The sequence below is a fragment of the Phaenicophaeus curvirostris genome, chromosome 1 (genome assembly GCF_032191515.1).
Source record: "Phaenicophaeus curvirostris isolate KB17595 chromosome 1, BPBGC_Pcur_1.0, whole genome shotgun sequence".
Taxonomy (NCBI): domain Eukaryota; kingdom Metazoa; phylum Chordata; class Aves; order Cuculiformes; family Cuculidae; genus Phaenicophaeus; species Phaenicophaeus curvirostris.
This window is the reverse complement of record NC_091392.1, coordinates 2,709,834-2,735,531: the sequence shown is the minus strand read 5'-3', so window position 1 is coordinate 2,735,531 and position 25,698 is coordinate 2,709,834. Positions and strand designations below refer to the sequence as shown.

The 25,698-nt window shown below is 46.5% G+C and overlaps 1 protein-coding gene across 1 annotated transcript in view; it reads right to left on the bottom strand.

Annotated features, from left to right (window-relative positions):
* Positions 1-25,698, bottom strand: part of PLXNA4 (plexin A4) — a 488,098-nt gene that overhangs the window by 112,352 nt on the left and 350,048 nt on the right. Inside the window, exons 6-8 of the mRNA XM_069860812.1 lie at positions 8,019-8,142; positions 4,511-4,664; positions 1,447-1,546 (exon numbers count right to left, since the gene is read on the bottom strand). Coding sequence (XP_069716913.1) covers positions 1,447-1,546; positions 4,511-4,664; positions 8,019-8,142 — 378 coding nt within the window. The remainder of the gene's footprint in view (positions 1-1,446; positions 1,547-4,510; positions 4,665-8,018; positions 8,143-25,698) is intronic.

Below are 25,698 nucleotides of genomic sequence, written 5' to 3'. Positions count from 1 at the left end.
GCAAGCAGAGGGTGCATTTAGGAAGTCACCTTCTTAGGCTGTAGAAAAGAGCCATTCCCTTCATCCTACAAGGTTTTTCTTTCCTATGTCCCATAGACTCTGTAGAATAAGAGCTGCAAACACCTCTCCTGGCTGTGTTACAGCACTGACTTATACCTACATCACACTTAATTTTTTTTTTTAATTTAATACAATGCCTGCTCAACAGCAAACTGATCCATAATAAGCTCCCTGCACAAAACAAGCAGTGGGTGTTAGCAACTCCTGGTCACTCACAGTGCTGGAAATCTTCATGTAGCTGCATGCTCTGAAGTACTTCAAGGGGACTTGGGGGAGAGGGGTTAAATTTTGCTAGCCCTTATGTGTCAGTGGGTTTTTAATGGGCAGGAGGGAAAAAATTGCTTCTAGTAGAGCCTGGCTGAGCCCAACAGGGAGATGCATATGCTCTCCCCTGTCCCCGTGTAACTCCAATCCACTTTCAGCACTGGTACAGCGAGCTGTTCTTCGAATTGGTAACAAGTGCTTGCTCTGATCAAATTAAAAATGGATAGTGTATTATGGTTTGTCAAGTAAGAAACCCAAACATGCCATAAATATTTAACACCACCATCTCTCCCGCTCTCCCCCCCCAACACTTGCTTTCTGACACTATTTGTCAAAGCAGCAGGAACACGGAAATAAGATTTGCCTTTCCTTGTGAATTGCTGAGCCACAGTAATTATCTGCTTTTGGCACTTCTGATGGCTCAGTGGTGGGGACTGAGCTGCTCAGCATTGCTCAGGGATGGAGCAACCTGCTGGAAGAGCATCTTTCTGCAGGAAAGCTGAAGATCTGCTCTGGTGGGGCAGCTCCTGAGCAGCCCCAAGTGCCAGCTAAACCCCCCAAAAATGGGGTTCCGGGAAAGAAAGGAGTTGCACTACAGAAAATGCGGTCTTGAAGGAATCAATCGGGTATTCCCTGAGGGTCCAAGACCATGCTAACTACCTGGAGCAGGCTCCAGCTGGTGGGATTGACAGTACGGATGGGGGTTAAAGGTGCACATGTGTGGGCAGGATCCAATCATCCACAAAAAAAAAAATGCTTACTAGGAAGATGAGGGGACCATTTGCTGAGGGCATGATTCACTTTTGACTCAATTCCCTGGCAAATTCCCACTGATGTGATGCTTCCCTACTTGAGGGGCACACGTAGATGTACCACTCCTGAAGACAATGCCCTCATGCAATGAAGGTCATTAGCAGAACAAATGGCAACAAGACTATTCTTGGTCTTTCCAGGAGCAACCCTCACCATTCTGACCATCACCCAAGTGACCCCGACCCTGACCCCTGGACATCTCCACACCTAATGATTGTGTCTTAAGGGAGATGTGCCCCAGTTAGCAGTCCGTTCTGTGGCACATGCAGGGATGGGATGTAAAGTAGATACCAAAGGAAGTGAACATACGAGTTGTGGACGCTGCAATTGTAGAAGACGAAGCTGGTGCTGGCAAAGGTCATACCCGTTTCCTTGGACTTGAGCTGAAGCTGGACAATGTGATGGTCTCCTGGGAAAAAAATAGACACGTCAGTGTGTGACTGCTTTGTTAGCCCAGTTAAGCCCTGTTGGCCATGTCGCCAGTTGAACCTGGAGTTATCCCACACTGCCTTGGCTAATATATCCTCAATAGCTGTAGGAAGTGTAACAAGATCCTTGTAGAGCCTGGTTCTCCAGCAGGTACATCTCCCCTCTATTAAAGTACTGGTGTGATGAAGTGTGTCTTCACCACTGGAAATTATTGTACCTGGGAGCAGAATCTGGGCTGGGTAGTGATGACAGGTCTAGACCACATCTCACTAATTTCAAAAATATAGTGACTGATGTCATCAAGAAGGAAAGCTAATCTCAAAGAGAGGATGCAGATGTCTGGAACTAGGAAACCATTCAAATGAAGTACTATCCTTATAGTTCATCCCTGCTGCTGACTCTTTTGATGTCCTTTGAAGGAAGAAGCGTGTGAAAGATTTGACTGCTGAAGCCAAACATTGGTGGCCTGTGTATATATTGCCTAAAGGATAAATATATCTGCTTTCCACAGGCAATAGAGAAATCTACATTCTCCTTACGTTCATTGTTTAATGTCTCCGAATAAGGCCAAATATCCAGGACAGGCATGCCTGAAGAAGGCCACCTCCACATTCTGCCCCAGAGAGGTTATACCTTGGTAAAGCAGGATGGAGGAATAAGGAGGACAGGTACCATAACAGTGAGGATAGGGTAGGTGCTCCCTCAGGAATGCTGATTCCCACGTGAACAGGTCCTCCAGGTCCACTCACTCTGTTCACCTAAGCCTTTGGCTACAAAGAACTCATCTCAGCATGAGGGACGCCCACAAACCATTGCACCAATGCAAGACCAATCCATTTCCATAGCAGACCTATCCACAGCAGAGCATCTCAGCTCTTAGATAGCATCTCCTCATTCCCTTTCCTACTGCTCCCATGCTGGGCAATCAACTGTTACCTCTTCTCACAATGCCAGAAGCCCCATTCAGAACCCATCAGGTGTGGGTAATGAGTGGGTGCAGTAACTGTAGTAATTTGGTGGAGAAGGGACCCATGTTTAATTCAGGACTTCAACCTGGCTGGCCCTTTCACCTCTATTATTTTCCATCTCACCTGAAAGATTCATTAATCAATCAGGCCAAAGCAAACTTGACAATTTATCACAGCGTGCGCCTGTGTGCACACTCATCCAACCTACAGGCGCACACACACGCACACACAGACCACACACTTCACTAAATACATTTTGCTGCCAGTGTTCAACTCTGCTGCCCATCTGCTGCCGCCGGCTTTGACAGCTCTGTTAACTGCTTCATATTTAACAGCTTTGCCAGCATCTTGCATATATTTTAAAACAGGATGTGAGGACTGGATGGCTCCAGGGATCAGATGTGCTACAAAGACACACATCCTTTGGTTCAAATCCAGCTTCTGGCACCACGCGTGGAGGACTTGGTCTTTGCAGAGGTGCAGAGCACCAGCTGCTGAAGTTGATACAAGCCGCAGGTGCCCAGCTTCTCTGGAAACCAGGCTTCACATAAATCTCTCTCTTGTCCTGCCTCCAGCTTCCACTGCTATTTTTGTTTCCTAGTTGATTATAGCCTGGCCTGGGACAGATGTCCACATCAAGGAAATAGCTTTTGGCATCTATCTTGGTAGGCGAACATGACTGAGAACTCAGTGGGACCTTTAAATGGTAAAAGCCACTGGGGGCTTGTTTTGGGACTGCAAAGGAGGGCACATTCAGCTGTGTGCAGCTTGGGGACAGCAGGGAGGAGATGATAGGGACTGTTTGTTTCACTTCATTTTCTGTGGCCTGAGGATCCTCGGAGACAAACTTTACGGAAACAAGAAACCAAGGACAAAAATGGCAGCATCCACTCTGCACCTCTTGGGGTTATCAGAAGGGTTAACCTTTCTATATGAAGCCCCTGCAAAGAGCCACAGGTGCTCTTGAAGGTACCTTGAAGGTACCCAAGTGACAGGGGACAGGACGAGAGGAAATGGCCTCGAACTCCACCAAGGGAGGGTCAGGCTGAACATTAGGAAAAAATTTTTCATGTAAAGGGTCATTGGTCACTTGAACAGACTGCCCAGGGAGGTGGTTGAGTCACCTTCCTTGGAGGTTTTTAAGGACGGGTGGATGAGGTGCTGAGGGTCATGGTTTAGTGTTTGATAAGAATGGTTGGACTTGATGATCCAGTGGGTCTCTTCCAACCTGATGATTCTATGAGTCTATGATTCTACACCTAGAAAAGGTATTAGGAAGGGGAAACAAAAAAGGTCAGGAAGTCGTGGGTGGAAGGAGCATCCTTGGAGACAACGTATTTTTCTGTGCTGGACCATTCTGGGAGATGGAGGCAGTAACAAATCCAGAAGATCTGAAGGCAGTAACAGCCTGGGACAGCGACAAGGAACTGACCACACAGATCTAAATCTGGGAGGAGCAGCGTGAAATTACAGACAGAATCGTTCAGGTCTGTGGGACTTTCAGGCTGCTGCGTGGAAAGGTGTGTGTTGAGAGGATGTACAGCCTCATTCTCTGGGCTGTATAACACCAGCCTGGACAGAAGTTGAGCAAATATCCCACACCCATCTCTTGTCTTTACTAGATATATGCAACAGCCACTCGGTGGCAGTCTGAAAACACTTACTATCATACACACAAGCACCTTACCACAGATACTGGTATTGCAGCTGAACACTTGCACACGTGAGCACACATAAGCACACACACTGAAAACTCATGCTACGGGTGTGCTGTCGTGCAGCTCCACCAGCAAGTCCCAGCATAGCATGCCACCTACTCCCTGTGCACTGCATACTTTGTCCTTGGGCTCCCATGGGCCAAACTCTGCTCTAGGAGAAAGCAGAAAGGGACACAGGGATGTGGGGTGAGGAAAAGAGGGAGAGGTGGTGGAAAGGAGGAAGATGCGGTGCAGACAGAGGAGTTGTGAGATACCCACCATTCTCTGTGATGATCTGGGGCACTTCTTTGGCAGCTGGTGAGATGCATTGGATCTGACTGCCCACCACCAAGCCATCCATCTCTGAGAGGTCCTCAAAGGTGCAATTGACTCCTGCTGACAGCTCAGGGACATTGTAGGTCTCCAAGACCAGCTGCAAGGAGAGATAGAGGGAGGGAAGAAGAGATAGGAAAAAAAAAAAAAGAAAAGAGAGAATGCTAAGCCAAAAAACAGAGCTGGGGCAGCAGGAGAGAATTACACTGGAGAGGTTGGACAAAGAGCCTCTTGCTAGAGAGAGCATCCTCCTTCAACAGAAAGCAGCGATTCAGGAGAGGGATGTGTGTGTGGAGGGGGAAGGGGATGAGATGCTGATGCTGACACAAGTGGTACGTGGCTATGCAGGGACGACTGCACTGCATCCCAGTGCTCGCTGGGTCAGTGGAGAGGAGGGGGTGCTCACTATCTGTCATGCAAGTGTAAGGTTAGGCAGGGAGTCTTTGGAGTCAGCTGTGAAGACTGGGGCTTTGGTGGCCCCAGGGCACGCGGTTTCTGAGGAAGGTGACTACTACTCACAAGAGGCACTCTGCAGGCTACAGAGAAACTGTAGCGCTCCAGTCTAACTCTCTACGGCCTGCTCTCCTAGCATCAGCAGATGGAGGAGCGCTCTGTCACCAAGTTCCTGTGTAAGGAGAGTCTAGTTACAGCCTTCAGACCACCACAAAAAACAGCTGTCTCTAAAGGAACAACAAACCTCTCCTTCCCATCCCACCAAAGAAGCAGCTGGTCCTGGGGACATGTTTTATTGGGAAGCCAAACATAAAAAAAAAGTGTGAAGGAGAAATTGCCCACGTTCTTACAGTTCACAATACCTTCTTGCATTGCTATGTCATTGCCCACGGTCATGAGGAAAAGGAATCTCATGACTGGTTTCTACCATGTTTATTCTCTGGAGAAGGACCCTCATGCTGCTACCTTCCCAGACTAGCTAAGGTCTTGCATCACTGCTTTCCATCACTGAGGGACCTGCCCAACCCACTAGATCATGTCTGAACACAGAAGGCAGAACACAGAGTACTTCTAGTACCTGCTGATGACCTACTGGTTAGTATAAATTCAGAGGTTTTGTGACCAACTACTAGAGCCAGCTACTTGACATAGGCACAAATGCAGATGCTCTCCACACTTGCCTCTTCCATAAGACAGATGGGACCCCTTTTGAGGTGACAGTCACTGAAAAGAGACACAAATGCATGCTGCAGTGCTGTTTCTGCCAGCACAAAGAACAGAGGAAATCAGTCCAGGTGACAAAGCAGGAGAGGATGTTAACATAAGATAATGCTTACTGCACTCCCACACTGTGTTTTCCTCACTTAGAGAACGCTTGGAGCTATTTCTTCAAACTAGACATTGTCAGGGAAAAAGGCTGAGCAGACGGGCTTTAGCCCTGGCTGACAAAAGCCTTTAGGGCAGTTCTGTCATTTTGGGGCAATGGAAATAGTAAATATTTTTTGTACTGGTTGAGGAGTAGAAAAAGGCTTTAATTATTTGGATGGATTCAGCACTTGGACTAAATCCATTCTGCCAGCTCATTAATACACTACCAGTAATGGAGAAGGGGAAGCTATTCTGCTTAACAAATACTTTGCTCTGAGCATGAGCAATGCAGGATGAAGGTGTGCCAGGCAGAAGATAACACTAATAGATAGACCAGTAGTGCTCTACAACAAACATCATGAACCAGTGCACACTCTGAGCAGACAAGAAGTCCCACACACCCGCTCTGGAACTGTTGTGATGAGGGAAGAATGGCGCCTTCCCCCCATAAAGTATCTCTTCTCAGAGACCCCAGAGCAGCAGCCCTTGAGTGAAAGAGATTCTGTTTTCCAAGTTTCTGGACTGAAACTAACTCCAATACAATTTTCTGAGTCTTTTTAGTGCTTAAAGTGTAAAATATTGTTTGGTCACACAGATAACTTCTCTGCCTCTGTAGGCAAGAACTCAATATCACTGACCCAGGTGAGACTCAGTAAGAACACCATCAGCCACTCACTCATTGGTGTTCCCCTCCTTATTTACCAGATTATCTGTGGTGACTGTGGATGACTTGGACCACCAGTCTATCAGGGACTGGGTCAAGACTCCCGGGGAATGGTTCATGCAGATTATTGGGCAACAGGCAATGGCAACTCCTGGTCCCAGCAGCTCTGGGTTGACTTGCCCTGCTAGAGTAACCTAGGGGTAATGGTCTTCTAATCTGTTATAAATTTCAATTGTCTTGAGCCACCTAGTCCCCCAGGATTTATTCCAATACGAAAGAATCCAATGACTACTGAGAGAATAAGAAAGAGAAACCTTGAACTCCCAGAAGAACAAAGGACTCAAGATGTCTCAGATCAGTTTTGTTTGAAGCCTAGGAAAGTAAAGTTCACAGCAAAGTTAAGAGGCTGAAACAAAGCAGCAATGATTGGACATGCAGGCTTTGAAAGGCTGGTTTCATTATCACTGAAGAAACCCTAGCACTCCAAAACCTGTCACCTGGAAGATGTCTGGCAGCTGCACTTTGAGCTACACCATTTAGATCTTTCAAGATATGGGGCTAGTGAATAACTCATCCAGAGACGGAGCTTTTGAGGCCTGGGTTATCATCTCAATTTCAGACCAAATTAGGATGGTCAAAAGGGCAAAGCCCTAGTAGCCTGGGTGAAATACATCTCTCCCTTCTTCTAAGAGGGTGTTGGGATCTCACCATGTAAGGTACTGCTGTCACGAGTCAGGAGAGAAACCACAAACTGGTTAGACCTTCAACGGAGTTTTCTTGCCTCAAATACAGAAAACTATCAGTATCATCTACTGTTCTGCCAGCATTTACTGTGTGGCTTTGTTGGCCCTTAATTTGAGTAGTTCAAGGCCATAAAGGCTGAGGAAGGTCATGAAAGCCTGAAGCCTGGCAGCCTTAGTTTCTTCTGTGTAGCATCCTCTCTGCTCCGCCTATTCAGTGCAGAGCAGGAGTGGGGTGAATTTCTTGGTGGCTTAAGAAAGACAAAGTTCCACTCAAGATGATAGAAAACTGGAGCTTATTGAATTAAGACATGATATCCTTCACTTGTCCTTATCCTAGGTTGTCATTTCATTACTTCACTTCCTTGCCTGAAGTACAAGCCCAGCCATACACAAAACCCTCTCCCAGGAGACTGAACAGCTTCACTGTATGCACACAACACTGGCAAGGAATGAAGCCCCTTCAGACCTGCCCTCATCTCCTCATAGCAAACAGGGAGACCTCTTCCACATTTCTAGACAGGGGATAATCAAGGCCAAAATGTCATCTCATGCTGAATATTTTCCTGTGCCACAAATGTTGCTGGAGACATTAATGGACTTTGGACAACCTCCTGCATCAAGATGCCAGTCCTTCCCACTCATGCTGAACCCAGGCTACACATACCTGGGTCTGTGAGACTGCATGAGCAGATTAAACCTGAAGGGGACAAGGATTAACGCTCCTCACCAATACGTTGTACTGGGAGACGGAGATGTTGTTGGGATGCACCGTAAGCCGCACACACTGCTTCATTTCCGAGGCGAATCTCCGAGGCTCGCTGGAGCGTTCACATCGCTCCTTCCTCGTGCACCTGAGCAAATGGGAACAGAGAGGGACAGAGTTAAAACAAAGCCGGGCTAGGATTGTGAGGAGAACCCTGAGACTTGGAAGGAGCAATCATTTTGGATGGTAAGTCAACACTGTACCCTTTGGTCTCTGCCCCCAGTGCTAGCAGCTGTGGGATTGCTCAGCTTCAGTCTGGAGAGTTGCAAGGACATCATGAAAGGGGGAGGGTTGTTGGGTGAAAGTCCCTTCTCTTGGCTAGGATGCACAGCTCTGGAAATGCTCTGTCTCTCTACCCATATAGCAAGTACAGCATAACCTTCACCTGGGCAAGCCTACAGCCCTGAATACTGTCCTGTCTGAGGGCAATGGGACATCTTACGCAGGGAAGTCCTTTTAGAGTAACTGTGTGTAATCCATATTCTTTGGTCCTGCTGAAGAGCTTGCAAATCTGTGGTGCTGCTGGACTGCCAGTACCTCTCTGCTGGGAAGGGGCAACCCTCCAATCCATCACCCAGCAGCTGCTAAGGAGTCCCTGGCAGGTAGAGGGTTTTTTAGTATTTGGTTCGAAAATGCCTGACTAGAGGTGCCCAGGGTTGAATCTTAAAAATTCTGGTATTCCCAATTATTGACAGTTCAGTGAAAGTGGTAGGTGCACAGCACCTGCGTGCACAAGCCCATGATGTTTACATCACACAAAAGTTGTTGTCAGTGTTTGCAGCACCGTTACTGTTTCTTGTCTTGTCTGTCCAGTGTAAACACAAGCTAGCAATGTGAATTGGTAGCAAAGGGCCCTGTTTCAATCCAGATTTGCATTTGCTTAGCATAATATATCTGTATTTTACTCCACATGCACTTCCAAGGCCATCGCTTCAAGGAAGATGTCTGCCTGGAAATCCACAGGGTTAATACAAAAGGACAGCTCCAACTGCATGCCAATTACCTTTTGCCATTAAGCTAATGTTATGGACTTGCACAGGGTGTCTTCAATGGATTTTGTTATTAGCAGTGCTATTACCCCCCATTAAAATCAGCTATAAAGACTAAGTGTGGATGTTAAATTATTCACCTACTCCCAGACTTCGGAGTCTTAGTTGTAAGAGCACGCAGGGGCTGCTGGAGGGTTAGCTCCAAGATCACTCCTCATTGTCCTTGCTCCTTGGAGCAGAGATTGTGTCTGTATTTGCAGTCAGGGATCTAAGGTAATGCATGCAAAAATAACCCAATATCTGTTTGAGCCAGAATATTACAAAGATTGGGGTGTAACCTAAAACATTAGAGCTTCGCTTCTCTCTAGTGGCTGACAATAGAGAAAATTATAGAATCACAGAACCATAGGGTGGTTTGGGTCAGAAGGAACCTTAAAGATCATCCAATTCCAACCCCTCTGCCATGGGTAGGGACACATTCCACTGAATCACATTGTTCAAAAGCCTCGTCTAACCTGGCTTTGAACACCTCCAATGTTGAGGCATCCGTGATTTCTCTGGGCAGACTGTGCCAGTGCCTCACCACCTTCACAGAAAAACATTTCTTCCTAATATCAATCTAAATCTCCCCTCTTGCAGCTTCTAAGAAGCTTCATTATCTTTCATCCAATCACTACACTCCCTGATAAGAAGCCCCTCCCCAGCTTTCCCCTTTTCCCCTTTTGAGTACTGGAAGGCTGAATGAGCACCCTAATTTCAAACTCAAATTTCTGGTAGAGGAAAGTTTTGTGTTTCCAGTAGCGGGAATCATAAAGGGAGATCTCTGCCATTCTCAGCACGCTCTTGGTTTGCTTTGCAGATTTAAGAGAGAAAGCAGCATTGCGGCTCCTGCTCTCTGTTCCCTAGGAGCCTTTATCCCATTAAGTCCCTTTTAGCGCTGTCGTGTACTGGATCAGGAATTTTAAATGTGTAGCCTCCAGAGGGTCGGATGGATAGCTGATTAACTACTCCCAAAACTGTTAAGTCCCCTATTGCGGAACGAAAGCCAAGGCAAAATGCTGAGCTGAGATTTTTGTAAGCGCTTCTATAAAACAAATAAACACAGCGATCCCATCAAAGATCTGCAAGGCGTGGGAACTCCCATCCTGAGAACAGCTTGGAAGGAAACCCTTTTGGGCTTGATGTCAAAACACAAGGGCCCGAATTCTTCAAGATGTCCAGATACCTCCCATTTATTTCCTCCAGCTGCAGCGTGACAGAAGTGTCTGGATTTTCTAAGATTAATCGGGCAGATAGCCAGGGTCCGTTCAAGCGTAATTGCACAGTAGGCTGCAAAGACATCCAGCACATTTGCACAGGAGGACTACTCATGGGTATAGGTCAAGCATCTAGGAATGTGTTTTGAATTCCCAGCCCCATCGTTGAGTTGGAACGTAATAATCAATATTTTATCCCACTGTTTACTGCCACACACATTAAAGACATGGAGCTCTTCAGGCCAAAAACTCACTCTATCTTAGACTGATGCATCTTGCAGCCTTGATATCTGCTGTAAGGTGTGTTTCTATCCAAATAATTAAAACCCAAACCAAACTAAGCCTGGGTTTAATATAATGTTAAGGTTGCAGTGTCAGGCTCTCAGGAATTAGGTACTGCCAGAATGAAAGAAGCTTCTGCGCTCCTAAATCTGCTCCCTGCAATGACATACTGCAAGCCAGACTTTAATTGCAAGATAACACTTTATTATTCCTTTCTTCCATGGATGACCTCAATTCTTCCACTTTCTAACTTTTGACTTTGACTGACTATTTCTATGCAATTTCTTAATTTAAAACAAAATGGGGGGGGAACTCAAACCCCGAGCTGTGCCTGATGATGGGGGAGCTTGGGGGCTCTGCCAAGCTGAACGCAATGAAGCTGAGGTCTGGGTCACAGGTAGGGTTCAGGCTCTCAAGTCAGCATCACAGACCCTTGAGGTAGCAGCATAATTCATCCCAGGTAACTGATCCCAGCTGCTGCATAAATCAATTCTAAAGGGATGGAGCTGCCTGCCAGTGGCGTTTTGCAGTTTTGCCCACACAGAAGGGAGTGATGAGGGCTCTTCTGCAGAGCCTTTTGCTTTCCCTCATCTCCTCTTCCTTGACCACCTGATCTATGATGAGCCGGAACATGTGGAGCATCCTATGGGTTTGCACACCACAGCCTCCTGGGTTTCTGCCCAGCAACTACAACTGAGATTCTTCAGAGGCAAAATATAGTGGCTTTTCAGGGCAGCAGAAAAAGGTATAGATCTGTCATAAAGTTACCTTCCCCCTCCAGTCTTCCTTTGAACTACCAAAAATTGTTCTGCCCTCCCTCAAGAGTGGGGGGAAACAGCAGAGAAAATTGTTTCAGAGTGTGCAGAGCAAAGTAGTGCCCTCCAGCATCAGCCTCTCAAATCCCTGAATGGTGTTGGCTGAAATGCAGAAACAAATGTGACAAAGTACCCAGCTGCTGAAGGCAGCTTGCCTAGAGGGGACAGTGCAGCCCAAAAAGTAAGTTCAGCAGATTGTAAATAAAGGTAAATGGGATTTTTAATAAATAAGTACTTCCAGACGCAAGTCCTTGCCTTAGAAAAGTGGTCACCTGGAAGGCAGCTGCCTGCACACAACAGCTGGACTGCGAACGGGATAATGACAAATCCCAACCCTAACTAATCATTTCTATTGTCCTGTTGAGAGTCAGCATGTCTTTGGGCCACAGGAGATTGTTGTGACTCTGCTGCGCTCTCATCTGGTGTGTCTATTATGGCTTATGCAGAAAAAAACCCCAAACTTGTACTGCCAATAACTCTTTCATTTTAGTAAAATACCAGTAACCCTAACAGGCTGGGTCTGTCAATACGCCGAGATCACTTTCCACTGCCATATAACCTAATTCAATGCTATTCATGCTGTAATTAGCTGATGTGTAACTCCCACCCAGCGGCATCACATTACACTTAAGACATCTAAAAGAGCATATTCCACTCCTGAGCTCATTTGCATAAGATTATGGTGTAGACATGGCACTTCTCTGTACATCTCAAAAACACCTGCTATTTCATTATCAACTGCATCTTTAACAATTGCAAGTCTCCTGCTTCTGTCCAAACCATTAGCACAAACACTGAGAAACCAGTCCTACCGCTGAACCATGAGGAATGCTATTTCCTCCTCATCTCCCATTAAGAATAAATACTGTTAACACTCACCCTCTGTTCACCATCCACTAACCAATTATTTTAATAATGTTAAATTAATACTTTGCGCTTCTACAGCATCTCTCATCTGAGGACCTCAAAGGGCTTTTCCTGGAGCTAATTAAACTTCACGACACCTCTGTGAGGTTGAAACATTACCGTGCAGAGACAGGGAAGTGAGGCACAGATGCATGCACGCCAGAGAGAAAAACAAAGCCCATGTGTCCTGGTGATGAGTCCTAGTTTGGGACTCAACAGATCATGGTGACTTCCCAGGTCGGGCATCTCGCACCTAAAACAAACTGCTGGGGCCACATTCTACAGGCACCAGATTCAAAGGGGTAAGGTACTATTCCAGAAGGTTAAGGTTCTAGTGTGCTCTCCCCTTCCAAGTAGTTCGCTGAGAGGTTGGAAGAGCTGTAGACGCTCTTAAGATCTCATCCAGAGTGCCACTGCAGCTCTGCAGCTCCCATTTCTTGCACCAAAATGGAGACACTGCACTGAGAAATCCACAGACCAAGACCTCTGTCCTTCTCTCTGGTCATTCACTAGGTTCAAACTACTTCACAGTCTCATGAGCTATGGACTTTTCCCTTAGTCAGACCTGCCAGCAAGGCAGCCCGTAGTATCACTTGTGATGGCAAATTAAATGAACTTAAAAGGCTTGATGGACCCTGTGCCCCGTCTTTCTAGTGCTAGTTATTTTCTAAAGCATGCAAAACCCTGATAAGATCATGTAATGAGTTTCTCTTATAATTTGGACTTGTAGTGTTGGAGGTGCTCAGCTGCTTCACAGACCCATGTGGTGGCCTGGGGCCACAAGGCTTCTGGGAGAGGTGCAAAGTTGTTCTGCTAATTCACACCATTAGCCAGATCTGGTGGTCTCTGCTGGAGACCAAACTAACTGAAACCCTGCATGGACAAAACAGACAGAGACAAATAGTCCTGGGAGGAAAAAGCCAAGAAGTAAGTTTCTGCAGTTCTTTTTTCCCTTCTTTCTTTCCTTTATTTGTTAGGGAGTTAGAAATAGTGCAGCCAGAGAAACAACACATAGTCCTGACTGAGTCTGTCTTATTTACATCCATAGCTGTTGAAAAAAGACATTTTGATTCTCTCTTTTTTTTAAAAAAAATTCATTTTCCCAAAAGCGGACAAAATATACAACTTTTCTAATACGAGACAAAAAAAAAAGATGTTAATTTTCTGGCAATGGAAAAGGTCTTATCTGCAATTTTGTCAATTAAAAACAATTTTCAGGACAAAAGAGTGATGATTGGATCTGATCAGACACTGCTCAGAACAGAGGGGCTTTTTTTTCACAAATGGCAATTAGCACATTATACAATTTTTTTATTCAGAAAAAAAAAATCTTTCCATTAAAAAAACCCTGAATTCCTAGAAATAAAATCCAATCAAATTAATCTTTTTTGGAGGAGCCTCACCATTTGATGCACAGCAGTTTTCTTTTGACTGCTTTTGCTTTGCAATATTCAAAAAGTGGCCTTGCAGGGAATAAGAGGGACATGAAGCATCTGTATTTGATACCGAAGGTCAGAGGAAGCAGCATGAGAGACAGCTTAACGGTTTGGGTCCAGTCAGCCAACCAAAATGACAGCCTTCCACCATCTCCAAGCAGGTAATTTGTGGGCATTGCTGTTTTGCAAAAGGTTTTGACATTTCAGCTTTCTTTTCTGATTCCAAATGATGACATTTCCCACAGGGGACAAATGCACTCATTCTTTGATGGAATAATCACAGCCACCCTTTCCATACACCTTCCCACCAGTGCTGGTAAACTCGAGATGGCAGGTGGGTAGCAGTTCACACCTCTTCGCTCCAGCAAGGACACGTCGCCAGGGGAGGATGGGACACAGGGTTCATTTTGGCATCTTCATTTATCTCCCCAGCTTGTTCATTGCCCTCCTGGACCTGCTGTGCACAGGCACAGGCTGCCCAGGGAGGTGGTTGAGTCACCTTCCCTGGAGGTGTTTAAGGGATGGGTGGACGAGGTTCTGAGGGACGTGGTTTAGTGTTTGATAGGAATGGTTGGACTCGATGATCCGGTGGGTCTCTTCCAACCTGGTGATTCTATGATTCTATGATTTCTGGGCATTTTGTCATGGTAAGGGGTCACTTACATTGGGGTTCTCGGCTTGTGCAAACTGGAGATATCACCCTATCCCTTTACTCATCCCCTCCCAGTTCTGTTTTTGTACTTGGATGCAACTGCCCATGCTTTTCTTCTGTTTCTTCAGCACTTCCCCTTAAATTCACCCAAACATTCAGTCCTGCCCTTTTTTCATAGAATCATGGAATCACCAGGTTGGAAGAGACCCACCAGATCATCCGAGTCCAACCATTTTGCTTCTTCTCAGGTTGTTTATCTGTCTCACTGACTCTTATCACAAGGGTTGTCATGTATGTCCTGATCTCCTCATGTCCAACCAAGAGAAAACAGGATATGGGGAACGTGAACATGAACCTTGGTGGAGCTGGAATGGAGACGTGGGAGGAAGGTGGAGGTGAAGGGTCCAGCAGGCAGTATGAACATGCCAGACTCTCTGTGAGGAGAGCAATATTCAGGGCTGGTGTAAACACGCCCATGGTTTGAGCCACAAGCACTCCTATCCCTTCCCATGCTTCACAGTCTAACCTTTCTGACACCTTCTCTGGTCTCTTCGTCCAGGTGTGTTTGGAAACTACATTCGTTCAGGAAAATTCCCATGGAGGAAGAAAGAGGGAATGAAGGGAAATTTTCAGGGAAATTTTATTTAGATCTCAGTTTGAAAATGTCGAGAAACCCATATGATCCCAGCTGTCCTGGAGCAAGAAAGGGCAAGAGACAATGATTTTCTGTTTCTTCTATGTCTTCATCTCCAAAGGGAAATCTGAGATTTCCCAGCTCATCAAGAGCCCATGGTGAAGCAGATTACACTTGCAGGTGGCTAGAAAGGGTCAAACAGAAGAGGCTTCCCTGTCCCCAGCTCAAGCACAGACCAACAAATTGGGACTCTGAAATATAGCACGAGGTGCAGACAGGGTCCAGTAGCCATGCTCCTTGCCCCCAAGGGGAAGGAGCTCTTCCTCCAAAATGAAATAACAGAAAGGATGACTGTTCCTCAAAGTCTTTGGTCTTGTACCACAGCAGAATTTGTGTCCTGGGCAAATCTAGAGCAAACAAGAGAGCCTGGTTGGTGACAGGGAGACTTCTGCTACCACTGCATCACTCAGGTTTTCCTCTCTCTGCACAAAGCCAGGCAGCATCTGGAAGGCGATCATTTCATAGAATCATAGAATCATAGAATCATAGAATCATAGAATCACCAGGTTAGAAGAGACCCACCGGATAATCGAGTCCAACCATTCCTATCAAACACTAAACCATGTCCCTCAGCACCTCATCCACCTGTGCCTTAAACACCTCCAGGGAAGGTGAATCAACCACCTCCCTGGGCAGCCTCTGCCAGTGCCCAATGACCCTTTCCATGATTTTTTTTTTCCTAATGTTCAACCTGAATCTCCCCTGGCAGAGCTTGAGGCCATTCCCTCTCGTCCTGTCCCCTGTCACTTGGGGGAAGAGGCCAGCACCCTCCTCTCCCCAACCTCCTTTCAGGTAGTTATAGAGAGCAATGAGGTCTCCCCTCAGCCTCCTCTTCTCCAGGCTAAACAACCCCAGCTCTCTCAGCCATTCCTCGTAAGATCTGCTCTCCAGCCCCCTCACCAGCTTCGTTGCTCTTCTCTGGACTCGCTCCAGAGCCTCAACATCCTTCTTATGGTGAGGTGCCCAGAACTGAACACAGGATTCGAGGAGCAGTCTCACCAGTGCCGAGTACAGAGGGAGGATAACCTCCCTGGACCTGCTGGTCACGCCGTTTCTGATACAAGTCAAGATGCCATTGGCCTTCTTGGCCACCTGGGCCACTGCTGGCTCATGTTCAGTCGCTGTCAACCAACACCCCCAGGTCCCTCTCCTCCAGGCAGTTTCCAGACAGACTTCTCCTAGTCTGTAGCTGCACAGGGTTGTTGTGCCCCAAGTGCAGGACCCGGCATTTGGCCTTGTTAAACCTCATGCCATTGGACTCTGCCCAGCGGTCCAGCCTGTTCAGATCCCTTTGGAGCCTCCCGACCCTCCAGTAGATCGACACTTCCACCCAGCTTAGTGTCATCTGCAGACTTGCTAAGGGTGCACTCGATGCCTTCATCCAGGTCATTGATAAAGACATTGAACAGGGCTGGACCCAGCACTGAGCCCTACCTGTCCTCTCCAGCCTGCCATCCCGGTACAAATATTGCATAGATATGGCCCAAAACTCCCTGTCCCTGCTTGGCCCGAAGTCCTTGCTCAGAGGCTGGCGGGGATGTCTACTCGAAGATGAGCCAGGTGATGCCTTTTGCAAGGTGGACAGCAGAGGGAGCTCAGTGGAAGCCGAGTGCTAACCATCCTAATGGCATTTTCAGCTACGGCTGGGAACAGGAGTCCTGGAAAGTGACTGCAGGACACAGACAAATATTCGTTTCTCTGGAAGAAATTTAATGTCTCTGGAGATTCAAGCTATCTGACTGTTATAGTCTGGATCAGTCTCATCAGTCTGGGACCTCTTTCAGGATAAGGTCCAATACGACAACTTCATTTGTTGATGAAAAGTTTTTGGTTTCCCAGATGGGAAGAAGGATGAGACAGGAACAAAGCAATTAAAGGGATCTGGGGATGCAATAAGAGATTTGTTCTAACCAAAGTCTGACCAACGTATAGAGCTGGCTTAGTGTTTCCTGAGGAGGACTTATCACAAGGGGGGAGCATGGCTGGGGAAGGAGGGAGAAGCTGAAATTTGCCTTTCCCTCTGCTGGAGTCAAAGCAATTTTCTGGCTGAAGTAAGGAAAAGGAAGGAGATTCAATCCCACTTGCATGTAAAGTTTAAGGTCAGTTTTAGCAATGTTTTGACATTTCCAGGTTCCCTTGGGGTCCTAAGAATAGGAATGCTATAAATGTCGAGATGTAGACATAATTGACCTTAAACTTTATGTGGTGATGTGTTGAATAGCCATTCCTCCTTGTCTACTCTTTCTGGTCTCCAGGTTGTCCTCCATCCCTGTTAGGAGATAGCTGAAATTTAGCTCTCTCTGGCATGAAGGGGTTAAATTTTATCCACTGCCTGGGATGCTCCATTCAGGACAGAAAGGCAAGAAATACTGTGGGGAAAGAAGGACAAATCCAAGCTGAGATCATGCATAGGATCATTCCTTGGAAACTTGTCCTAATGGTGAGAGGAGGGGAAGTTTTCTCAGCAAATTCATTTCCATCCAAGGAAGGAGTTGAATCCTTGTTTTCATCTTTGGCTGTAATCACAAACAGCCCCACCTCCCTGCAAAACCTGCTCCAAAAAGCATCAAAAATGAATGTCGGCAAAGATAGAAGAAAAGCTATTGGAATGGCCCATGGAAGCCAAGGCTCCAGGATTTTTAACTTGTGGCATTTTGGAACACAGAGGTCTGTGGATTGTGTCAAAGAGACATGGAAAAAATAACTCAAGAAAGCTGAAATTCACAGCCTGGAGCTTCACACCTCCCTAGGGCAATGTTTCAGGGACCAAAACCCATAAAAAGTTTGAGACCACTATCAAAGCTCACTCCCACTCCTGCTCTTTTCAATGTCCCAGCAAGCTTGGGCTGCCGGATGGGGAGGGAAACACCACCCTGTCAAAGCTCCCGGCATGCCTCCTGCCTGCCACCACCAACCCTGTCACTTAGCCAAATACAGTGAGGATGCTAATTGCTCTGCCTGCTAATCTATTCTAATGCATGGTAATAGAAGCCGAGTTTCTGCCCTGATAACTCTCTCGGCTTATGCTGCAGAACAGCAATCCCACCACCACCCGTTATCTCTGTCCCCAGGTGGGCTCCTCCTTCTATCCACAGCAATTGAATAAACCCACCCCTGGAGCCCCGCAGGGCGTGGGTGCAAGGGATTTACTCCTCCATCTCCCGCCCTACAAAGCCAGACACTCCATAAACAGCATCCCTCCCCCCTGCTTTGGGGGATTTCATGCCCTTTCTCCTTCTTCCCCCCTCCCCAATTTTCCTGAGCTGCAGATTGTCTTGTCCATGCTAATCTTGCTGGGGAGGGGAGCATGGGTTGGCCAAGTAAATGCAACCAGCTCTGCTGTCTGTGCATAAAGGTTCGGAGGTGGCCCAAGGACCACATCAGCTCACACACTGCTGGGGTGCAGCCACGGACAAGCAATTTGTGTGTACACATGTGTGTGCCTCTGGAGGCAGATCCCTGATGAGCATTTTGATGGCTCATTCAAGCCTGAGGTGAACAGGAGCATTTTACATGCAAATCCCTTGAAACTTGGTGCCTTTGTACAATGAGAATTGGAAATTGTTTGCTGGCGCAGAGAGAATGGAAAGGAGAGAGGGTGTCTGTGGAAGTTGATGTGGAAATACATCCCTCAGCTGGTCCTGTTCAGCATTACAGGAATATTATCTAGTATCTTTTCCCAAGTAAAAAGTGATAGGATGAGAGAAAATGGCCTAAAGTTGCTCCAGGGGAGGTTTAGATTTGATATTAGGAAATACTTCTTCACTGAAAGAGTGGTGAAGTATTGGAACAGGTTGACCAGAGAAGTACTGGAGTTGCCTTCCCTGAAAGTGCTCAAAAAATATGTAGGTGTGGAGCTTCATGACATGGTTTAGTAGGTATGCTGGTATCGTGCTGATGGTTGGACTTGATGATCTTCGAGGTCTTTTTCAATCTTAATGATTCTATGATTCTATAAAAGCCCCAACAATGTCTACATCATCAGTCAGCCTCTGGGACTGAACAACTTTGTGGTGAGGACTGGGTTCCAAGTAGGTCCCATCCTCAAGCTGCAGGTGATGGTGGCATTTCAGCCTAGGCAATTCTACTTTCATTTTCTTCAGTTTCCAGTGAGACTCGTGCCATGAAGCTGGTCTGCCCTGACAAATCGTGGCATTTCTGGATTCCCACCTGATACTGCAAATTCACTTAAAGCAGTGAGTAGCAGCGATTGTACTGCAAATACACAGGTCCCTGAAGACATCTGTTCCACATTGTAGAGCAGGCTGAAAAAAGGCAAGATGCGTGTTTGACATATGGGCTGACGGGTATTGTTTGCCTTCATCTACTGACCCTTTCTAACCTCCTGCAAGGGTCAAGGCCACAAGGAAAGGACATCTCTGAAGCTGCAGAGTCTCTGCTATGCTAGATCACAGCCCTCTGACTCTTTTTGTTGCTGAGCTAACCAGGCACAACACAAGCCTGAAAGCTAAAGGCAGAGGGGAGAATCTCAGAGCACAAAACCACAACCAGCAGGCAAAAGTCAAGCTGAAGTTATGCATGGAAACTGCTGTCAGTCCATAGCACTGAGGTGGTCCACATAAAGAAGTCACAGGCATCTGCCTACAGCCACACTCTGCCATCTGCCCACAAAAGACTGGGCTTCAGATGAGATGGAAAACCCCCTGAAGATTCAGCTGTAGGCTACCTGAGCAATACAAGCTTCTGTCTCTGAGGAGGCAGTAAAACAACTTTCCCAGCTCTGAATTCACTTACAGTCATTTTAAAGAAAATTAAAAAGGAAAATGCAAGAGAAAGGGAACTAGGTTGCTAGATAAGCAAGTAATTAATGAACAAAATTACTTTTCCCAGAGAGCATCCTATCATGGTGCTTCCTATTCATGCTAATAATATTTGTGGGTGTCTTCCACAGAACCTGGGTAGATAACACCTACGGTCTCCTGCACTCCAACATGCTCTCCTCTGCAAGGGCTGATGCAAATAAATTGTTCAAAGGGGATGAAGCTCTTTGTTTGTGGCCTGATTCAAATGCTTGGGAACATCATCCCTGAATTCCTCATGGAAGCTTCTCTCATGTAGCTCCAAAGAAATCTAATTGGTCTTTTCGCTGTCACTGTAGCCCAAATTCTGAGTACCTGTTGGTGAAAATGATGCAAGGTGCCCATGACTCCAGAAAGGTAAAATTTTGAGTGTATTGCTCAGAGATCAGTGCTAGTCCAAATCAAAGGCTTTCCTATGAACCACTGTGAAGACTGCAGTGAGACTCAAGAGTCCCAAAAGATGGGTGGGAGGCTTTGGTGCCACTTCAGCTTAACCTCTTAAAGGATGAAAAAGGCAGGAAAATTGCAAATCAGGAGCGCAGCATCTGTGTTCAAGAAGGTTTGTGTGGACGTTTGGGGAATTATGAGAAGTACGCTGTAAGTGGTCCCCCACTTATACAGATACTGAATCAGCCAGGATGTGATTTAATTGCTCTTTTGCTATTAGCATCTGCTGTTCTGACTCAGGGAAGCACAGAAAGAAAAGAGAAAACATTTCCATGAGATAGACCGATTGGACTTGAACACTCTCTATCAGAATCCTGAACCTCTAGAAACTCCTTGCCCCAAAAAGTTTTACCCAGAATGTTACAGGGCATAGAGAAACCCACAGAGTTTCCCTAAACGGGCTCTGCCTCCCCACTGTTCCTTTCAACCTTCATCAATATCTCCTTTTTCATGCCACTGTCCATCTCCTTCCCTTTCCTTCTCCTGCTCATGCACCCATCCATCCACCTGTGTCCCTTGACAGCAGAGCCTACAGACAATGTCACATGCTGCTGCTGGTAGAGACAGTTCTTCCCTCTGGACACAAACTTTCCCCATGCTACAATTAGAGTACAATTTCCCCATGAGTACAATTAGAAGCCTGAAAAAACCCTGCAAGATAGCACAGAGAGAATTATATCAAGCCCCTGTTAACATGCAGACCTCAAAAGTAAGGTCTCCAGCTGCCCTGTGACTATGATTGGAAAGGAGAGCCACTCCATGCAGAGAGTTAAGCCTCACAGGAGCAAAATAAACTAAGGAACCTCAGCCCACACTTGGCTTTCTTAATGTGATTTGTAATCACTGGGATGGGATTCTGCTGCCTGAAGGAGAAAGGCACCTGTGCAGTCTCACCAACCCCACTCAGACTGTGTTTGAAGTCCCAATCCATCTCTAGGACATTTGTCTCTTTGGAGCATGCACAAAGCCCTGGATGCCCAGCCTTCAACAGGTGAATTGTCTCATAAATCGTAAGTAAAGGATAAAATTTGCTTACATGGTAGCTTTCAGGCCCTCAAATGACTGATGTGCAGGCTTTTGGTCAGAGCTAAAGCTTCCCAGCTACCTAAGTCAGCATTTCACCTCAACAAATAACAGTAAAAAACTTACTAAAAGTATGCCTCATCCTGACTTTCACAACTCAGGTCCTTTACGCTGTGCACTAGGAAAGGGAATCTGGGGAACAAAGGAACAGGAGTAAAAACAGACCAGGAAATATTTTAATCTTAGTCGCACTGTCCTTCTTTCCCAAGCCTGTTCCAGGCAAAAAAAAAAAGAAAAAAAAAAGAAAAAAAAAAAGAAAAAAAAAAGAAAAAAAAAGAAAAAAAAAGAAAAGAAAAAGAGAGAGAACCAACTCTGTTCCCCTCTGCCTATGTTTTTTTCTCCCTGCTGAACATTAAGCTGTGGCTTTGCTGGAGAGCTCAGCTGAAGCTCCAGCTGCACTGAAAAGTCTGTTGGCTTCAACAATGTCTCCTCATCCGTGCATAGCTGGAAATGATGGGTTAAATGCTGAAAAACTGTTGTGATTCTGTGAATGATCTCTGGCAGGCTGGTTGTCAGATGCACAGCAACACAGCCATTTATTATACATTCCAGGGGTCCATCTCCTACACAGGTTTTCCTAGTTTTCTTACATTTAAAAGCATATTGTTTTTGGAGAGAACTCGCACAGTATTCCTCTCTAGGCATTTCTGAGATGATGGAGCATGCCGGATGATCAGGTTGCGCTGGCGGCTGCGATGGACGTCACCGTGAGAAGGTCATACTTCTTCTACTCCCTCTACTTCTCTCTCATGAGACCTCACCTGGAGTCCTGTGTCCAGTTCTGGAATCCCCAACAGAAGAAGCATATGGAACTGTTGAAACAGTCCAATCCAGGATCCTAGATTCAAAACATCCATCTTACGGACTGGTTGCAGGACTCATTCTTTTAGTTACATCTAGAAGGCAGACAATAGTCTGGCACCCTGCACTGAGGAAAAGGCCAGGCAGAAATGGAGCCCGTGGTGTGTTTGTGCTCTCAGGTGGGTTATGAAACAGAATGAGGACTCTTTGAGACAGCCTCGTTGTATCTAGAGTCAGTATTATGCTCTGCATGTAGGGAGGTGATGGTATATAAAGGTCTAGGTTGTGTGCTTATATTGTGAAGATAAAGGATGGACTTGGCAACAGGCTGAAGTGCATTAAGCCCCACTTAGATGATCTGCACAACTTGCTTAGGGAAAGCAGAAGCTGGGACACCAGCTGGTGGGACAGGCTGTGGCATGATCATCTTCACTCATCCCTAACCCACTGATACATCAAAAATTTTCATCACTCAGATACAGTGTGAATCTGGGCTCCACTTGTACAGACAATTGCGGAGCTCAGGATGCCTCTACTCCTGACAGTGTGAATGTCTCAGCGTCAGAGAGGCTTGGACCAGAATTTATCTCAGACTACAGATGTGTTCTTGGAAGCGTGGGTAGGCTGGCAGAGCCAGGAGACAGAAGCATCTGGTGCAGGCTCCAACCCATCCCTTCTTCCCTGCCATAGCCATCCCCACAGGCCAGGGTGCTAAGCATCATTCGAATCTGGTGCGGCACATGAGGTGAAGGTGTTATTATCCAAGCCACTGATTCCAATGAGATTATCCAGTCTAACGGAGCAGCTTGCATGGACCTCCTCTAAGCCTGAATTTTCACTGTCAGAGAATCCCTAGTCAAGTGGAAAATTAGAAGAAGGGAAGATGAGGTTGTGGAGGGGAGAAGGGAGGGGATGATTAAGTTCTCTAGAAATTAATTCATAACTAAAGAAATGGAAATAACTCCCCAAGCCAGTGGACAATCCCCAGCAAACACATTTCAATTTGGAAGGCAGCTTTGCTGCTGTTGCATCGTTTGCTTCCTGGCTCACACTGCTTCATTGATTTAATTTTCCACCCAAGATGTTGACTTTGTCCTCGGATTGTGGCTCCTGCTTTCACCTTGCCAAGGATCAAGCAGTTCAGAGCTCCCTCGCCACCCCTGGCTGCTCAACCTACAGTGCCTGGTGTTGGGCAGGTCCAGTGGATTGCACTGGCTGGAAGTGAGGGGAGTAATGTGCTGCTGAAGAGATTGGAAAGCGGGAAAAAGGGAAGGAAAGATCTCACTTTTTAGTTTTCTTTAGGAATATTCTCAGGAATAGATCCCAGCACTTGATGGGTTTAGAAGGTCTTGTGCAATGCTCAGTGGAGTTCACAGCCTACTTCGCCCCTACAGCAAAATGCACGTCTCTGGTATATTGCGATCCCACACACTGTCCAAGGGCAAGACACGACTTTGTCAAAGCCTCTAGACTGTCAAAGCTGCAATCATAGATTTGTTGGGTGAAGCAGCTTCTAATCACAGTTGGATACGCAATTCAGAGACAGCACAGCTCACCCTTATGGCATTATTTAATAGCAGTGCCACGTACAGCAGCTTTGTCCCCAGTTGTGAGATGTATCACAGTACAAGCTCATAAACGGTGTCCTATGGCCTGACTCTCAACAAACCATGTCCTCAGCTGTCAAAAGCCAGACCTGTTGCCCAGCAACTGTGTGGACCTGGGAAATGGCAAAATAGCAATGCAGAGCGTTTGGCCCCAGGATGCCAGGACCATGGGTTCAACTGAATAGCAGTTAATGAACAAAAAGGTGGGGACGTGCAGGCTGAATTGCAGCAGGAGACAGCAGATCTCTGGCAGCTAGGGGTTCCTGAGCACAGAGCTCTGCTCAGCTGCTTGTCAGGATTTGCACACATATTCACACACAGAAGCCCCAAAATGGCCTTGAAATAGGGCTGGAAAGAGTTAACAATTGTTTACCTGATTCCCCAGTGCAGCTCAGTAAAATGTTACTGCTTCCCAGAGGCACGAAATATAATTTTGCCTTAAAGGTTAATAGTATTCTACTCACTGAGGAAAGAAAAGAGTGCTTGAAATGCTCTTTCATTAGGATCCCAGCCTGGTGCACTTCAGATGGTAGCTAGAGCTCTGACCACCAAGGGGAGCTGGCCTCTCCCAGCCAAAGCCTGGTCTCCCTCTCCTCTGCCTGCACAGCCTGCTATGTTTACAAGAAAGATCTCTTCCCAGGGATTCAGAAGTTTCTAGCACTGAATTTAAATTAAAGGCACTACTGATGACCTCAGGCAAGAGTGAGTCCCTTACTCATGAAATGCAAGTGATATTTCCCTGTGCTTTGTGGGGATTTATTATCCTTACTAACAATAAATGCACCAAAACAGAGAGAAAAAACACCCAATCCTTGTTTCAGGGAAAGAGCTCCTAGTCCTCAGCAACCAGAGGCTGCTTAGGAAAACTGCCCTAAGCAAGCCCACTCCTCACTGAGTCGCTGATCCTCTCCAAACACGCCCTCAGTAACATTTGGGGGTACAGAGCCCCCCTCCTGCAGAGCAGAGGATGCACCCACAGCTGCCAGGTGGTTGGTGACTGGGAAGATGCTTCGTTGAGGAAGCTGTGACCTTTATATGCTTTATGCCTCTCCCTTATGAAGAGGATGCTGGAAAACAAGGTCAGTGCTAGTTTATATGTAAATACACCAGGTGCTATGATCCGCTTGCTTTCTGCAATCACAGTGGCTTTAGTTTGACTCTAGACTCTCTGATCAGAGAGAGTCTGGTCAACCAGACACTATCTAGGTCCTCCTAGGGTGTGAGTGGCATCTCACAGTGCCTTGCTATTGTCTGTGAAGCCTGCTTCAGGATGGATTGTTCTGATCCCTAGCTGAATCGGTCTGTGCTGTGCATGGGCTTGCTCGTATTCAGTTCTGCATGTGAGCTGGGGCCAACACTTGGATGCTGAGGGATGATGGGCTCCTGACGAGTTTCTTTTCAGACTTTCTTCCAAACTTAAACTAGCAGGTCAGCTGTGGGGACATCAGGCTGACTTGAGTGGCTTCAGTATTATGTTTAACTGTCAGTGTGTGAGTCTGCAATGCACACAAGACTCAAGCTTCAGTCTCGCTCCTGGTTTCTGCTGCACGTTGCCCCCCAAAGCCCTGGCCTTGGCTTGGCATCGGTCATGAAACAGGCTGACAGCGTCCCTTTGCCCAGTTGTGAGCAACAGACATAAATGCAGGTTAGTCATTGAGACAAATACAAAATACAGGGCTCTTCTCCAAGCTCCACGTCTCCTAGACTGACACAGGATGCAATGCCAGCACGGTGTCTCTTGAGCTTCCCGGCAGATCCATCACCTCCCCCAGCAGCTCAGGAAAGGATGTAAGCCACAAAAGGCAGCAGAAAGCTAATCTGTTTGCTATATAAAACAGCCAATAATATGCAGGACG